This window comes from Polistes fuscatus, unplaced genomic scaffold (assembly GCF_010416935.1).
Source record: "Polistes fuscatus isolate 324 unplaced genomic scaffold, CU_Pfus_HIC Scaffold1, whole genome shotgun sequence".
In the NCBI taxonomy this organism is placed as follows: domain Eukaryota; kingdom Metazoa; phylum Arthropoda; class Insecta; order Hymenoptera; family Vespidae; genus Polistes; species Polistes fuscatus.
The window spans coordinates 6,823,781-6,842,943 of NW_025112997.1; the positions used below are offsets into that span (position 1 = coordinate 6,823,781).

The following is a 19,163-nucleotide window of genomic DNA, read 5'->3' on the forward strand; positions in this document are numbered from 1 at the left end:
TCTCCTCTACACGAGAATATCAAACACACTCGACGCACATATCTCAATAATTCTGTTTGCAGAACTCCCGTTTTCACGTTGATGGATGTAACGAATACTCAATTTTATCCTATTTACCCTTCTCGCTAAATAAATGTTATTTCGATAATATATCGAGTATGTTAAAACATTAGACAAAATAGACGAATAAATATATGATGATATTTTATTGAAAGAAAAAAAAAAGTTAGATGATTCTATTTGCGATATTTATTAATTATAGATTATCGTAAAATAAAAAAATTGTACGCGTTTGAAGAAAAAATTGTATTAACGTGTTAACGTGAAATCTTAAAGACGATTGAAAGGAATCGTATGATTTATTCGCGCTTAAATCAAATAATCAAAATTGAGTGGTGGTTTTCCCATCATGGTTCGTTAGAAATTAACAAATTATGGCATGGGTACAAAGGCAATCGTTTTGGCCCGATGACTTCGGCAAACCACACGTACTCTCTCGGAACATGACAGGAAATCCAATTGAATAGAGAGCTGTGATTAGCGAATGGAAATGGTTCGTATGCATAGCAAACACCCTTCAACCGGTACTATCTCTATGGGAACTCGTTATAGATTCAATGCTAACTGAGAGAGAGAGAGAGAGAGAGAAAGAGAGAAAGAACTTTCACATGCATGGACCTTTTTGCTGTGAAAACTTTCCAGCGCTTGATGTTTTGCTCGAATAAAAACTCCAAATTCGTTAAACGAATGCTGCGTAGTCATTTATAACCATGACGTTTACGATATTCCATGGTATAAAAATAAATTCCGTCAGATTAAATTATTTATATTATAAATAAATTGACGCCCCAGTTGTTTTATTTCTAAGCGTATAACAATTGAACCGTTATCATTGATAAACCCGTTTGAATTGTCGAACCATCAAAAATGAAACTTACGAATCACAGATGAGAAAGTTTCTCCAAATGTTTCAATATCGCTATACTCGTTTTCGATATTTATCTTGTTCTTTTCGCGGAACCACTTCGTTATCTTTCCCTGTACTGACTGTGTACAATTTAATTTATCAATTTCAACGGCTAACTATGTAGTTCACGTTACCTATCTTTCTCTACAGTTTCATTATTTCTCTCTCTCTCTCTCTCTCTCTCTTTCTTTCACGCGGGCACGCTCACGTTCGCGCGTTCTTTCATCCATTCAATGGGAAAAATTATTCTACCGTGGTTTCGTTTACAATGAAATAAAATCCAGGCGTGCCAGTTATGCGCAGATCTCTTTCTCTCTCTCTCTCTCTCTCTTTCTCCGTAATTCTCAATTAATATCACAAAACACGTAACAATGCTGTCGCTCGTAAACAACCTTATCCTACGTACGAGAATTAACCGTAAAAACGCGTAGAGGATATTACGAATATTTTTCTATAATAACATTTTGTAGTGTATTCAATATATTTTAGTCTTATTAAGATTACGTAGAAATATAAATATAGAAAATCTTTGTACCTTGTGTTGAAATGGAAATTTATTATTGTTTTTTATTTTGTGTTTCAGAAAAAAGACGAAGAGAATGGAGCAAGTTCCAGAAGGTTGAGAGAGGACGACATTGTATTCAAGGAAGAGAGATTGAAAGAAAGAGAGAGAGAGAAGGAGTGAGAGAGAGAGAGAGAGAAAAAAAAACACGAATGAGAGGATCATCGATAATGACAAGTTGGATAATGCAGCCGAACGCCTCAATTCTCGGCATAATCGCCATCATTTTCATCATGATCACTGCCACGGCATCAGGTATACATTTAATTTGAATTTTTAAATAAAAACAATTTTATTGTTATCCGTGAATTGTTTTCAAATTATTATATTATCCTATTTTATTTACGTAGCTACCTTACATATTTATATTATATATATATATATATATAACTGCTTAATTATATAATTTTATTATAAATATTTATATTATATTCATCATGAATTACCGCTACGTTTGATTTTTGATTCGCGATTTTCAAAATGTATCATAAATAGTTTTTCCTTTAACGATTGCAGCATTCAATATCGTCCAATAATTTTGTGTACATAACTTTTTATCGGATTTCTTTGACACGTACAATTAATTTATTGCAAATTCGTTGATCCTCAGTGTCCGAATTGTGATTCATAATTTTCATATTTATATTGCACGTATTTGTTTTTATTTTGAGAGAGAGAGAGAGAGAAGGGAGAAGAAAAGTTTATATCTCATATCTAAAATCAAAGCATAAACGGTTAAAATCTCTAATAACAGATCCAGCCAGAAATTCCGCATGATTCTTGGAATTAACACGAACAGATCCAAGAGAGAGAACACATTGTAGAATCTCGCATAATAGTAGACTTTCTCGAAATTGTCCTTTCTCACGTTTTGATAATCCTGTATGTTGTTAGAGCATTTACGTGTTTAAGCGTTTCCAAGAGAGTTCAGGTAAACACATGCTTGCACTAGAAGCTTATTGCTCTAACACGTTAAACGTTTATATTATATATTCTTTATTCGAATTTAATTCGTCTGACTTATTTTTAATATCATATTTTTTAATTTATACATATTTTTCCCTAATAAAACATTCTAACTCCGACCTATACGCGACGTCTTCTTATCGTTCGATTCAATTTTTTTTATCATTTTCGTTATACACGAAACAATTGCAAATTTATTTTATTAACGTAAAATATATATTCAAAAGATTTGGTAATAAACGTATTTACAAATATTAAGCGAAACGAGATAATTGTTAAAGAAAATTTGATTTTTGAAATCGCCTACAAAACTTTTGACTCGACTCACGTCTATAACGTATTGTTACTTAATTTGACTCAAATTATTCTGCGATACGTGAAATAAATCAAATTTATATTCTTTAACAACGTCCAATATATTTTCAAGAATTTGAACAAATGTATCTACAAATTTTACGTAATTTGAGGGATAATTAAATAACACAAATTTCATTTTTAAAATCATTTACAAATTTTGAGCAAACATTCCATTCGTTCGATTTAATTTAGATTATTCTATAATAAAAATAAGATTGATTTATTATATGTTAAATATATTCGTAAGAGTATGAATAGATGTAACCACAAATTTAACGTCTCATTTCACATTAAAGCAGACAATTTTTCGAAAAATTTTACATTCTCCAAAAACACGTTAACTTGATATGGCTCTTTTATATGTTATATCTTCTCATCGTCCAAGTCATTCCCAACGGAGAATAAAGAGAGAGAAAGAAAGATGAAGAAAAAGATATGGAACATGGTAGAAACAGGCAGAACGTTATTAGTACTCGTCCGATACATTCCCTTTTCGCATACACTTTAACTAGTCTCGTTCTGTCTCCATCGTACTGTCCATTTTCGTCATTTAATACAGTTCCGAGAGAATCCAACTATACACATATATATAAAACATGTACACTACCAGTCAAAAGTTTGAAAATCCCTACGCTTAATTCCTAGAAACAGAGGATATTTATAAAAAAAATCAAAATAATAAATACCTTCATACGAACCAAGGTAGATTTATTTGTCACAAACAACACACGAGTATGACGTTTTACATTTTGCATTATATTTTTGCATCAACAAACCAGCGTATTTTCGTCCCTTCAAACGAATTGCCCTTTCGATCCAAAAATACAACTTTTATTTTTAACAACAGTCTGTCATATTTCACGCGTATCCTAACACAATTAATTTTTTAAATATTTTTCTATGCTTCTTATAGAAGATTCCTTAAAAGTAAAAATGTTTATTCTGAGTATTTTATATTTCAAATTATTATATTGAATTATTAATAATTTTGACCAAAAGAATCAACAAGGAATTCGAAACTTTTGGCCGAAAGTGTATATGTAACTTAAAATCAGGACTATCTATACACTAATTTCCTCCCCCTTCCCCGACCTCCCCCCCCTCTTTCTCTTCATCTGTCTGCCAGTCTTTCTCTTTATCTTTCTCCTATTTCTCCGAAAAACCTAATTCTTCGTCCTACGTAGCAAGTAACGCTTGTAATTCGTTCCCTCTCATTCTCATTTAAAACTCCCAGTAACCTCATCTTCACGTTCATTTACATCGTCCGTGATTTCGAAAGTATCCTACTTGCCACGACTCCACTCAACTTTACCTACCAACGTTTCATTTCTCTCGGATTTATTTTTATCCCGTTTATTTTACACTTTGATATTCTTGACATTATCGTTAATTAATAAAAAGTTATTTATATATTATCCGCGTGCTTTTTTGTTTTTTTGTTCCCTTTTTTCTTTCGGTAATTACATTTCCGACGCGAAAAAAAATAAAAATATTAAATTATTAATTTCATTAAGAATTATTATCTACATATAATACTGATGATAAATAAAAAATATGAAATAACAAAAATAATCATACACATTCCGTTTATTATATTATTAATGAATACTTATCGTAAATATTTTTCAACGATTTTCTTCTTAAAAAATAAAAAACCAATTCCCATTTAATTATCTACGAGATGATTTAACGCATTCACCCATGCACGCATGCACATACGTAACACACGTATACCCAAGTAACGAAACACAATAATAGCTTATTATACCTTTATTATCAAGTAAACTTGAGACAAGAACGGAACAGATCTTTTCGAATATCGTGAATTTTAGGAAGGTAGAACGTTTGCTTGTGTCTCCGTTAGTTCAACCTTCCTTCCATCCTTCGTCTCTTCATCCCATCGTCCTTGCATCCCTCCTCCCTCCCCCTCCCATCTTCGAATCTCCTATCTCATTTCTCCCTGCTGAATATCCTTGGCAAACTTTCGTCGAACTATACGAACAACGAAATTATTATACGAGCTTGCTCGAGAACAAAACGATCGATCGGTGTGCTGCTAGCTACGCTTCACTGTATATTACCGACAACCTCCTTCTGCTTTTCATCGAGACGAATAACTACTTTTACTCCCTTCCATTTCTTTCCTTTCTTCAACCTCCCCCCCCCAAACACCACATCAACCCTCTTTTCCGTCTTCATTTTGTCTTCTTCTACTTTATTTCCAATCTACAACACTCTTGTTGTCTGAACGCATTTAAACCTGAAACTTATTTTATTAGAAGAATAATTGCGAATTTTGGAATGTTTGAAAATAATTAGAAAATTATTTAATTGATTAAAAGAGAAATTAAATATTATTAAAATATTTTCTTTTATTATTTAATGTAATTAATAATTTTTGTATATAATTATTTTATATAGTAAAGAAAAAGATTGTTTGTTATTATTTTAATGATATATAAATTATTGAAGGTAATTAATAAAAATTAATTCGTGTAAGGGTTGCTGGGAAACACCCCTGTTCTATATATTAGTATACCGTACAAGGCTCATGCATATTCAAAAGTAAAGCAAATACGTCAATTAATTCGTTTCTTTTTTTTTCTTTTTATTAAAAGTATGTTCTTGAAGGTTTAATTGTCCAAAATGGGGGATAACGCTAAACTTGCCAATTGTTTCAATATATTTACATATTTATACTCGATTGGTTAAAAATCAAAATATACTTTTCTCAAGTGATTACTATAATCCTCATAGTAGATGTTTATCATTTCAAGCAAATACATTTCGTCATCGGTAAATATCCTCACCCAAAGGTTAGTATGTCGTGGATTCGCGTGTTAGATTAATCCCATTTCCACCGATCCCGAAGTCATGTTAAATATTACATAACCAACGACAACGATAATTCTCGATCCTTTGAGCTTCGCATAACCGGGATTTGAAATGATTTTGATCCTAGTTTCGATTAAATTCTATTCATGCGATTGGGTATATACGTTTAGTATGTTTGCTCGAATCCATCTGCGTTAAGAATATTTATCAGACCGTATTACTATTATAGAGTAAATTAAAGTTTCAAGATAATATATTTTTCGATATTTCTAATGCACAAATTTTAATATAATCGTTGATTTGATTTATTATTATAAATATTTAATACCGCATTAATCCTCGAATATTAAATTTTAAATGAAAATAATTTCGAACAAGAATTTTAATGATTTATACTTCAAGATCTAATTGTAAATATAATAATTCATAATTGTATTGAATAACGTATATATATATATATATATCAATGGATAAAAAGAAATAGGTTCAATTTACGAGAGTAATTTCCTTGTTTGAATAGACAACGTTAAAGCTTGGCTCGATCATCATCCAGAAATCCTATCTTTTAGGAGAAACATTAGAATTCAGACATACACGATATTATTCACTCGCGTAAATAGCTTGGCCATTGCCAAATATGGTCCTATATATCAGTGAGTCGATGAACGGTGTCGGCTACAAGGACGATCACGTGCGACGATCCTTGATAAACGTGCGAATTCATGCAAATCCTGTGTTTTAGATGTGCTAATTTACGTTTCGAATACTCCTAAAATATTTTCCAATCTAAATTATGTTCCGTTAATTCATTAAAATATAAGAATGTCAATAAAAAAAAATGGACGTATAGTTTTGTTTAAAATATTTTTCGTTGATTCAGTAGAATATAATAATGTAACAAAAAAAAATTAATGCACATAATTTCGTCGAACTATGTTCCATTAATTCATTAAAATATAAGAATGTCAATAAAAAAAAAAAGAAAATTGACGTATGCTTTTGTTTAACTATGTTCCATTCATTCATCAGAATACTTATAATAATTTAACAAAAATTCAGATTCACGCGTTACATGGTGCAAATGATCACAGTAAAAGATCTTATTCTAATAACAATATTGTTAAATCGTTGTGCAAGATTATAATGTTTTGCTTATATGTTTGAGAAATCGATTGTTTCTTATTCAAAAAAATCGTAGGCTTCTTGTTCGAAGGCTAATCGATTCTCGTTTGACGATTTGTAGCTTCTTATTCGAAATCTCGTACGAATTCTCTCCGGTAGTCCGTTTGCTATTTTCAGAAATCCTTCTTGCACGAAGGATTGCGTACGAACGAATATACGATTTTCAAGACAAATGTAGGATCATTGAAAAATACGAGAGGGGGAAATAAACTTTCCCTTTAAAACTTTATTCGGGAAAGATTAATCGTAAGTGTATCTGATTTTTTGGTATAGATACTTAAAAACAAAATGAACGTGAGATGATTAATAAAGAAAATTTCACCGATAAATCTTACAATTAGTAAACTCTCGTCAGCTTTTTATTCGAAAATTGTACGAAACTTCGTTTTCTTATAAATTACTTGAATTATATACTTTAACGATAACATATTCATATTAAAATATATACGTTGTATGAAGATAGGAATATATGTTATTAAAATTGAATATATAAAAATATGTATAATATAGATGTGTATAAGTTCATACACATTTATATTTATATATATAAGATAAGAAATATTGTGATCGATGAAGCAGCGAGGCATGAAAGTCTCGAATATATGGGCGTTGTGACAGGTCCTCGTACAAGTCCATATTTCATCTTGTATTCCTTGGTGCAGCAGCATTTTCCACTCGAATCAACTAAACTAAACAATAACCCGAGTCACGTAGAACGTATCTCACCACCTGTTTTGTCGAAACACGAAGGAGAAAGCCTTTCTCCATAGGTATCACATGCATAAATATGCACTTAGGTTTGATATACTTTCAAGTATATATATATGTGCATACATCGAACATTATAAACGTACTCGTCTGCTTTTATCTCAAGAATATCTTCTGCATCTATAAATAATTAATTATTGTAAATATGTACATACGAATAAAGATACATGCGTAAAAGTTTCTAATGGACAAACACCATACTCAAATTACTATCAAAACATTCGATAAGTTCGATACAATTAATCCAACAATCAAAATTTTTCACTAAACAATATTCCACCATAAACTTATTTTAAACGTTTCCGTATATTTATAATACTACTATAACGTCTCTATTATAATTATTGTTATCGTTCCGTGTAATTAATTTGGTAGATTTCCTTTATCGCTAAATTCTATCGTCGACTCGTTTTACGTGTTTCCATATATAATGGTTAGCAAGTTGTTCATGTTTCTAATTACTTTAGTTCTATACAATTATCGTTTGCTATTTACCATAATACTAAATTCTACTACCCCAAATCATTTTATGGTTTTCTATTTGAGTGTCATGTTTCTAACGCGTTCATAATTAATTTATATGTATATATCTTATCAGTATTATATTAATTAAATAATAATAATAATAATAATAATAATAATAAAATATAATTTATAACTAATATATAATTAATTATATAAACACATGTTTATTTGGTGATAATATTTTTTCAAGATAACGAGATAACCATTAACGTTCGAAAATACACGAAAATGTAGAAAGAATATTGACGTGCATATTATTCGAATCGAACCTCATCCTACATGGCCAATTTAAATTCGTTTGGATAGTTAATGGGAGAGTGAACGAACGATAGTATTAATGTTAGTACTATTCGTTCTAGTAATAGTTGGAAGTAACGTTTTACGAGCTCGAAAAGCGAATAAATATTTATCTCTTGAAAATAGGAAAGGTAGTACGTAATAACGGAAGTAACATGCACGTAGCTGGGTATTAAAGCATACCTGATATACATATGCAATCCTCAGGTGTGTAAAATATGTATATAGGACGTAGATTTAATAATAGTAAACACAACACACAAGGAGAGAGAAAGAAAGGGAAAGGGAAAGAGAGAGAGAGAGAGAGAGAGAGAGTTCTACTTGCTAACAAGTTGGAAATAATGTAGCTCGTTTAATTTCACGTCGATAATGATGTATTTTTTTTTCTTTTTTTTCTTTTACTTTTTCTTTTTTTTTTTTTTTTTTCGTAACCACATTTCCTACCTTTAACGCAAATTACAAAATTTAGCTTGCAGAAGATAATTATACGAATATTTTCCTTTTTTTCCTTTCCTTCGTGAATAAATAAATACGTTCATTATTAATTGCAACCGAGTTAGGTAGAAATTAACACGAATCCTATCAAAAAAAAAAAAAAAAAAAAAAAAAATAAGCTGTTAAGACTCAATGATTTTTTTATTTTGCACAAAATGACTGAACGAATTTTTAAATAAAATCAACTGTGTCTCTATCTAATTAATAAGCAATTAAAAAAAAAAAAACATTTGAAAATAAAAAAAGAAATTATTTTTATTAATTTTCTTTTTCAATAAAAATCATTAAACTTATAATTTACCTATTAGATCAGATTTAACAATTCCACGTGGTTTTTCCTAAACAAATAAAAGACAATAATCGTATCGACTTATTGAACAAGCCAATAATTTCAGATATCATTGAGAATTGACATCTTTCTACGTAACTCGATTCAATCGTAAGATACTTGAAAGTATTTTATTTGATATATTTGATATGAAACGATACACATAAGTAAATACACACACACACACACACACACACATATACATATATATAAAAAAACGATAAGATATTCCCATGAAGTTTTGTATTCCCGTAATATAAATCGCCTTTTAATTCTATTTATCCGACTTTCATTTCGAAAAGGAAATATTTTGAGTGAAAATAATTTTTTAACCACTGCTCAGACACACACAAACACACACACACAAACATATATATGAGGTAGACTATTCGCAATTGTGCTTGGTTAGTTGGTGGTCTACGTGGGTATTAGGGGTGAAAAATAGGGGGTGGGTTGTAGGAGGATAAAAGTTGCGGGGGAGAGAGGTCTGAATAAAAGTTTCGGCATTCATTTTCTTATCTGGCTTCTTCTTCCACGCTAACTTCAATCGCGATTGAAACCTTAAATATCTGGAGCGTGTACGCGTACCTCTTCCCCCTACTCTCTCTCTCTCTCTCTCTCTCTCTCTCTTTCTCTTGTTTTAAATTATTCCGTTGCCAAGTTCTTCTTTTCTTTATTCGCGTTTAAGAAAAGTTGGATAAAAATTTACCGACGAGTAAAAATCTCTGTACGTTTTCTTGATTCTTCTCTTCTGATATCTCTCCGTTTTTTATTTTCTTTTTTTTAACTTTTATCAATGTAAATGAAAATAAACCTAGAGAGAGAGAGAGAGAGAGAAATGCATCCGGTAAAAACGCGAACGTTTCCGTTCCAGCAGTTTTCTTTAGAATAAAACTTACATTAGATATTGCTTAGAATTATTTAGCGATATCTAGAAAATCGTGAAAAATACGTAACCGTAAGATTCCGCCTTTGTTCTAGAATCTTTACGCTCAGAATAATTTCGTTTAGTCGAAATGCAACGAACTTTATGACTTTCTTATTCTCCTAGTGTAAGTATTGATAGTACAATGGTCTGTCTCTTGCACTTATCGATTCTGCACTGGCTCCAAATACCACCAGTTTTCTTCGATTATATCTCAAAAACGTACTTACGTTATAAGAAATAGTCAAGCGTGTTGAGAAGGTGCATATATGCATAAATGCATGTATGCAAGTGTGTATGTATGTTGGATGGGTACACTGTGGGCGAAAGATTTATTCCGGTTTACCAGAAACTCAATGGGTACATTTGCAAGACGATGAAAGGTCCCTCGTTCCTGCTAGCTGTAGTAAACCTGTACGTTTACGTTTTCCTTCCTTTTTTTTCTTTTTTATTTCTTGTCCAAATATCGACATTTTTCTTCTTCCTCTTCTTCTCCTCCTTCCCAACCGTTTGAGAAGTAAATCGAAATACCTTTGCCGTGCAATATCCTTGCTGTACTATTCTTCTTTTTCTTTTTTTTTCTTTTTTCCTCGAAGAAAGAAGCAAAATACCCGAATGGAAATCGAGAAATCGAGCTGATTACTTTTATACATTTAAACTAATATTACGTATACAATTTACTTTCCTTTTTCGCACGATTTAATTCAACGTATAATATCTTTAATAGTAAATAAAACTTTTGTATAGGAGACAAGAAAAATTATTTTTTATAGAGGATTAAAACAACGTTCTGAAAAGACTTCCGTTTGATTGTTAATAACTACAAAAAATAAACAATTTAAAATTTCTTTGAATTCTTTCGAAAATTAAGGAGAGAGAACAACATATTATTTATATTATATATGATCTTAGGTAGGTGAAAAATTGTCCTATCGATGTGAGGGAGAGAAAAAAAAAATGAAGTAGTCAAGAAATGAAAAGTAGTACTATTCCCAAATCGATCATTTCTCATCCTTCGAAGCGACGACTTCGATCACCAGCAGACATAAAGATCCTCCTGGTAAGGACTTTTTTCCGTTGAACACGTCGAACGAGCTGACATGACGGACGAGCAACGGCCATCTCTCTTCTTCTCAACGATTACTCCTTTCACTCACTCACTCAATCACTTTCGCTCTCTTTCTCTCTCTGATTCTTTCTATCTGTCTATAAATCTGTCTGTCTCACTTTTCGGCCACTAGTCACCCCAACGAGCAATAAGAATTTAAGAGAAAGAGAAGAATAATCTAGCTGTTTACTCCGATATCTCTTTTTCTCTCTTTCTATTTGCAGAAGCCGAGAACGGTGGCGCCATTGGGCTTGATATCAATCATCCTGAAGCCAAGAACACGGATGAGGATCATCGACACTTTTCGGGTAACGTCAGGAATACGAGAAATAACAACAGCAACAACAATAGTAACAACAACAATAACAACAACAATAACAATAACAACAACAACAATACTAAAGATAAGGAGAACAATTTGGCTGGAAATAAAATAAATGTTAATCAGACGATAAGTTTATCTTATCCAAAGAAAAAGAGAAAATTGGAATTAACAACGTTATCCATTACGATGACAACTATCCTTGACAGGAATAATAATACAGGAGATGTAACGAGAATTGACATTCTCGAAGACGAGAATATCGAGTCGAGAATTCAAAGGTACGAAAACAAAGGGCAACCTATAGTCAGGATTCAGGATGATCTAACGCAGGATTCAGGGTTGACGATCACTCCTCTGAGATCCCATCAAAGAGTACCAAGTGACGTCACTACGTCCAGGGATTTGTCGATAGTTGGTTCAAGCGTCGAAAGCCGATCGGAAACCAATGTCACAGTTAAGGCTACGTACCTGGAAGTTCCTCGACAGGTTCCCTCGACGAGTAGTAGGAGTGGTAGTAGTAGTAATAGTGGTGGTGGTGGTGGTGATGGTGGTGGTAGTAATAGTAGCACCAGCAACAGGAACGACGTCGAGTCATCGTCGTCCTCGTCCTCATCCTCGTCCTCGTCCTCGTCCTCGTTCTCTTCGAGTAACGTCAGATCGGACGAGCTTCATCGATCTTCAGGTTTACAGTTACGCTTAGAGAACGAGCTTGATCAAGAACACGATCATGGACGTTTGGAATCATTTAGCATACGTACGATCGATTCACCGGTGTCGGTACTTCGTGTTACCGAATCGATCGAGCGCAAGGATCTGAATGACATCAAAGCGATATCCTTTCAAGTTCCAAAGCCAGAATTACTAGAAGAAGAAGAAACAAACTATAACGAGAAAGTACACGACCGGTCAGACACTTATGGTAAATCTGTTCGAAGTAACGTTCCCGGTGGTTCAGTGGGAATCGACGATCCTGTTAAAATGCCCACCGAAACTAGGAAGGAACGTCCTAGGGTGATGAACGAGCTGTTGATACCTGCCAGCGAGAAATCGACCAAAGCTTTCTACGAGATCAAACCTTCGGTTAAAACCGAAGTTGAAAGAGTTAATGATAGTAGTCGTCATCAATCGATACTTACTACCACTCAAAAGACTTTGTCGGGTGGAAAATTTGTTTTACAGAGCCTTGAAAGTGCTATAGGGAAATTTGGACCGTACTTTATTGACGGTGATCAAGAGATTAACGTCACTGCCCGGATCGGTAGCACTGTTAGCCTTGACTGCAAGATCGGCTTGCTTGGTGATAAACAGGTAAGAATTTCATTATTTTTTTATATATTTCTTAAATTTATATATATATATATTATATATAAATTATATAATATATAAATGTCCGAACAAAAATAATCATATTATATATCGAAATATTTTTATTGAACATTTTTAGTATTTTATATTCACTTAAAATTTATATTATTATACCTGTATGTAAAGTATATAAGAAAAAAAAATAATATAATCATAGATTAGGCCGATAAAGAAAAAAACATAATCTAACGTTAATATAGAAAGCTTATTACCGAAAGTAAATCCATCAGCTAAGCTCCAATATCGGAGTGTATGTATATCATTTCCGTTATCAGATTAAACGGTTGTACGCGAATCGATCGAGGTCCGTGTTTCCGTTCTCTCATGCAAATCGCAACTACGTGGGATTCGTGGGCGAACGTTGGCTTCGATCGTGATTAGCCTTAATCGAAACGCGAAAGAACAACGGAACTAATCTACCGAGGTTGCCCAATTCCAGAATCTAGCCACGAATACTGAATGATTTCATTCGTTATACCGCGGAAAAAGAGAAAGATATATATGGAGCATAAAATGTTTCCGAGGAATTGATAAAAAGTATAAAGATAGACAAAAAAAAAAACACACAACTAACTCGTAAAATCAAATTTTCCCCGCTCCCCCTGCCCGTTCCCCGAAAAAAGTTATCCCACATCCGGAGCTTTGTTTTTTATTGAACGATTTTAATACTTCATGTCAAAATATAAAAAATAAATTCTACGTCTGCTGTATATTTCTTTTTTCTTTTTTATTTAAATAAATATTTATGTTTTTTTCTTTTTTTTATCGAAACACTTTTCAATATTTTATATGGTCTTTACTTTTTTTTTCATATTAAAAAATGCGGTCCAACCAATTAATAAATTAAATTGTACGAACGAACGAATGAAATAATATAAATGTAGAAAAAAATGATAAGAACGATTTAATGCGACAAACGATATCGTAATTGAAAACACTTAAGTTTAATCCTTATCTCCTTTTCTTCATCTTTTATTTTACGGATATTCGCGTGCACATTTTGTCAGCGAGAAACTTTCCGCATTTCAATCAGTGCCTCTTCCTGGTATCTGTCTCTCTTTCTCGACTTTGAAAAACCCCACCCTTATCGTTTATTCTCTCTCTCTCTCTCTCTCTCTCTCTTTCTTTCTCTTTCTCTTTCTCTTTCTTCCCTCCCTTTCCTTCTTTTTCTTTTTCTCTCTTTTCCATAGATTCTCGTGGCCCATAGGTACGGTACGAAGTCGCTTGAAATTCCTCAGGGATTCATATTCTCCGGAATACGTAATGTGAAACCGATTGTAGCGTTCGGCCGTGCCAAGGAACGAAAACGAGTGCTTCCGATTCCACCTTGGATATACATAATATATATATACATATATATATATATATGATACATACATATATATATAGGTATATTATATTGCTTGATATATATACGAGTATATATCGATACGTTTCAAGAATAGCAAATGATTCGAGACCCCTACGAAAACAACAAACTTTATTACGAATCATCCATAGGTTTCTAAAAATGACCGATGGTAGAAAAATAAATTAGGATAATGTGTTATTAAAAAAGCAAAAAAAAAAATATAACCATTTATACGATAATTAAAATAGATCGAATTTTGAAAATTTCATTGACATTGATTACATCTAAATTAGCTCTTAACGATCAATGATTATATATTTTTCTCTGTCGTCTCAAATATTGATTTGTACTACTGAAAAAAGGCGCAACACGCTATGTAAATATGCTTTAATTTTTATAATAAAATATAGTCAATATTTTTATTTTTATTTAAATATAGTATAAAAACAAATATATGCAATGTTGATAATTAGCTTTCCATGACGCGTAATATGAAATCATTTTAAATAGTTGTGCTTTATTCATAATTGTCGTCACTAGTGTTACTGTGAAACCTTGACTCTTACTACTGTTACTGTGAAACATTGGTTCTTACTACTGTTACTGTGAAACATTGGTTCTTACTACTGTTACTGTGAAACATTGACTCTTACCACTAAATGATACACAAAATGTACCATTGACTTACCCTGCTTAAATCTGCTCAACCACGATGAGCAGCAATAAAACTAAAAAGATAGAAATCCTTGAAAGTCGTACGTATTCCGTAGACTGGATTCGAGTCTCGAAAGTGACAGAGTTAAATTCTCGGAGAAGTTGCTTACCTACCCTCCCATGAAACTTTGACCCCGCATATTTTCTCTCTCTCTCTCTTTCTCTCTCTCTCTCTCTCTTAACAAGCAAGCAACCAACCAACCAACCAAGCACGAGTGTCGAAGACTAATGTCGCGCGGCTGAGAACTAACTTCGTAACTAACGACTCAACCGTTCCTAGGAAACTCTACTTTTATTCGCTAACGTTTGATAAACTCTAGGTTTTGCCAGGATGATCCTGCTCGCGAGAAACTCTTCTTGTTTCGTTCTATTCACAGAAAGGGACGACTAACCCTCGTTCAAAGAATATGTTTGAACAAGTATTCGAATAATTACGTTTACTTTTATTATGCAATACTAATTGTTAGTAATTAATCGTTATCAATTCAAAATCAATTGTAAAAAAAAATCAACGTTTTCTCTTATTTATCGCATGATATTTATTTTAAATGCGTCTATTTAATTAATTGAAACAAAAATAATCATCTTAATATTAAATGTTTGTTAGGTCACCTGGGTGCAACAACACAAGGATTCCTTTCGACTATTAACCGTTGGCAAAATTCCATATAGCATCGATGAAAGGATCAATCTTCATTTTCGGTAAGTTGGACTCTCTCTCTCTCTCTTTCTCTATCTCTCTCATACTTCTAACAATCTTCAAAATATTAGAAGATTATTTCGATTATCACCTTATCGTTATATTCGATTATCCTACTTTTTCTTCTTCTTCTTCTTCTTTTCTTATAAGGGAAAAACAAAAAAATATTGATAGACCTATTATTTCGAAGAAAAAATTGAATTACACGAAGGGTGAAGGTTATTTATATCGTAATTGAAAGCATGATTTTTCTTCTACACCTAACAAGAAATCATTTCTAATATTTCCTCCTTTTTTCTTTCATACCATTTTTGTTTTTTGTTCCTTTCTTTATTTCTTTCCCTGATACAAAACGAAATCAGGGACTTTATGTGCCATGAAAATCAAACGTTCTCGTAAGTTGGTTCCTCGCGACGACAAAACCATCGTCTCGTAGTAACCAAGCAACCACAACGATGACGATCCCATTCCCGTTTGTCGTCTCCCTTTTACTTTATTTTTTCTCTTTGCCTCTCTTTGTCTCTTTCTTTCACTCGACTGAGAAAGGAAATGAAGTTTTCCCTTCTTTTGATCCTACCAGGTATCCAAGTAACTGGAAATTGCAGATCCTGTATGCTTTGCCAAAGGATTCCGGACTATACAAGTGCCAAGTATCTACTCACCCACCTCTTGTGAAAAAAATTAACGTTATCGTCACAGGTAAGAAAAGTAAGAGTTATCTTCCCTAGCTTTTAAACCCCCCTCCTCCTTCTCTTTCTTCTTTTTTTTTCATTTTTTTATTTCTTTTCTTTATAATACCACGTTTCATTTGCGAATATATTATATAGCCAACGTAGAAAAAGAAAATAATTTAATTCAAACTTTAATACACATAAATCAACACACGTCTATAATAAATATCATAATAATAATAATAATAATAATAAAATAATAATAATACGAGGATAAGATAAAAGTAAAGAAAATTAGCTAAGAAAACATACGAATTTTCTAATCTATTTTTCAGAACTTATGTTATCTTACGTTTATATTTCAAATAAAAAAGTATCAATGAATCTCGAAACGATAGACAAATCTAAATTTCATTTCTAGCTATAATATAATATATCAAATCAAAAACTAACTTCTATCGTCGAATAATAAAATATAATATAAAAAGCAAAGGAGATATAATAATTTTTTATTTTCGATAATATTTTATATAACACGAAAAAAAGAAAAACTAAACCTTTCTTTTTGATCAAGATCTCTCTTAATTAGAAATATATTATTATATTCAAGTAATATATCATTCTCTAAAGTATATAAATAATCATCGATAAAAAATTAGTCGTTCTCCCTATCTGTATCTAGTATCACTGTAGTGTCACTCTTCATACGATAAAAGTGAAGTGAAATGAAGTGAAGTAGGGGGGGGGAAAGGGTCAGTAAATCGAAGACAAGAAGGGTAGTAGTCGAAAGGTTTCCACTTGAGAACCACGACAGACATCGGAGACGATGAGAGCAGAAGTGGACGATAAAGTATAGACGCATCAATAAGAAAATGAGAAAACGAAAGAGAGAAAGAGAGAGAGAGAGAGAGAGAAAGATGTATGTGTGTATATATAAGACGAAGGTAAAGGTATTGGCTCTTTTCTCTCCCTTTCTCTCTCCCTCTCTCTTTTTCTCTTATTTTCCCTCTCCCTGTCCCTTTCTTTCTCATTCCAATTCGTTCACATCCTTCGTGCGGTCCAATCCCCTTACGTCACCAATTCGGTGCAATGGAAACCCGCATTTCTCCAACTAAAGCGCCTCGTGGCCGGTAATCTGATCTGATCCGAAGAGGACCGAACGAAAGGACGACGAACGCTGAACAAAAGCTACCCGTAAGGGCGAAGTAGGGCAGAACAAACCCGGATAGACCGACATTGTTACACCAGCCTCTCTCTCTCTCTCTCTTTCCCCTACTTTTTGTCCCTTCTCTCTGTTTTCCTCTTTCTCTTTCATCCTCTCTCTTATGTTAGTTTACTCGTGTCCTTCTTTTTCTCACTCATTTTCTCTCTCTCTCTCTCTCTCTCTCTATTTCTATTCGTACTGAATTCTCTCTTTCCCTTTCCCTAAAGCTCTTCTATTTCTCACTCCTTTTATTTCCTTCTCTTTTTCCCTCTTTCTCTTCCTCTCACTAATTCTCTCTCTCTCTCTCTCTCTCTCTTCGATCTGACCTCATGTCGTTGGAATTTCTTTGATCGTTGACCCCGTCGTCCAGTAGTTTCCTATCTCCTTCTCTCTTTCTCTTTCTCTTTCTCTCTCTCTCTCTCTCTCTCTGTTCCTTTTCTAACCCCTTTACCTTCAGTCTGATGAGTACTACAAACCAATTCGACGAGCATCCCTCCTGCTTTCCAATCCAACTTCTTTTAATAGTCACTATATCTTCAAATTAATATTCGATGCCAATAAAGAATTGTTTTCTATCTCTTTGTATTCGAATTTTTCATTTTTTATAAATATTATTTTAATATCTCTAGATAAATCGAAGTAGTAATATCAACGTAATATCTTTACTTTTTTTAGTTTTTTCTTATATAAAATATATTTGATTGCCTGTGTGTATGTGTGACATTACTTATATTACAAATAGATTAATCAAAATTGATTAATCTATGAATTTGGCCAATAAGTCAATATGGATACTTTCTTTTCCTTTTTAAATAAATAAACGATGAAAATATTGGACAGACTTATCGGTCAATCTAATATTTTTATTTTGAAATGACACTTTTCCAGATAATTAATAACAAAATTATCTCATATCAATAAATATAATCATACTAACGTATAGATATTAATATTACTAATTTCAATACTCTTAAAATAAGTATGTACAAGTATATAACAATTGTTTGAAATGTTGGATACCTTATCCTTTGTTATATTTCTTTATCTTTTTTAATAAAACTGGGGGTTCGTGACTCTGCAAAGAAAGCTCTTCTGTGTGAGTAACATTAATCAAGTCCCATGGACGATCAAAGAGATTAACGAATAAGACTACGAAATTAAATTAACAATCGTTTTGATGGTAAACGTAGAGGAGTTTCTATTGTCATTTTCAGACAATGAATGAAATCACTTGTTTTAAACCGAGCCCGTATTCCTGTAATTACGAAAATCACTACGATGAATTGATCTCTTCTCCTGTTTCTCTCTTATTCTTCTTCTTATTATTATTATTATATTCTTCTTATTCTTCTTTAATAAATTACACTAAATTTATTTCCAAATTTAACACCTAAACAACATATTTCGATATCATAAAAATTAAATAAGAAGAAAAATTGATCGGAAAGATACAAAATAATATTCAAGATATCAGATTATCGTCTACTTGATGATCGTTCGTTATGCAATAATTAGAAG

The 19,163-nt window shown here is 32.3% G+C and overlaps 1 protein-coding gene across 5 annotated transcripts in view; it reads left to right on the forward strand.

The window, feature by feature from the left end:
* The window catches only part of LOC122520072 (GATA zinc finger domain-containing protein 8-like), a 236,318-nt gene that overhangs the window by 180,598 nt on the left and 36,557 nt on the right, over positions 1–19,163 (forward strand). For all 5 annotated transcript variants that reach the window (XM_043640005.1, XM_043640013.1, XM_043640039.1 and 2 more), the window contains 4 exons: positions 1,551–1,784; positions 11,540–12,948; positions 15,678–15,772; positions 16,351–16,469. In XM_043640005.1, coding sequence (XP_043495940.1) covers positions 1,682–1,784; positions 11,540–12,948; positions 15,678–15,772; positions 16,351–16,469 — 1,726 coding nt within the window. In that variant the 5' untranslated portion in view covers positions 1,551–1,681. The remainder of the gene's footprint in view (positions 1–1,550; positions 1,785–11,539; positions 12,949–15,677; positions 15,773–16,350; positions 16,470–19,163) is intronic.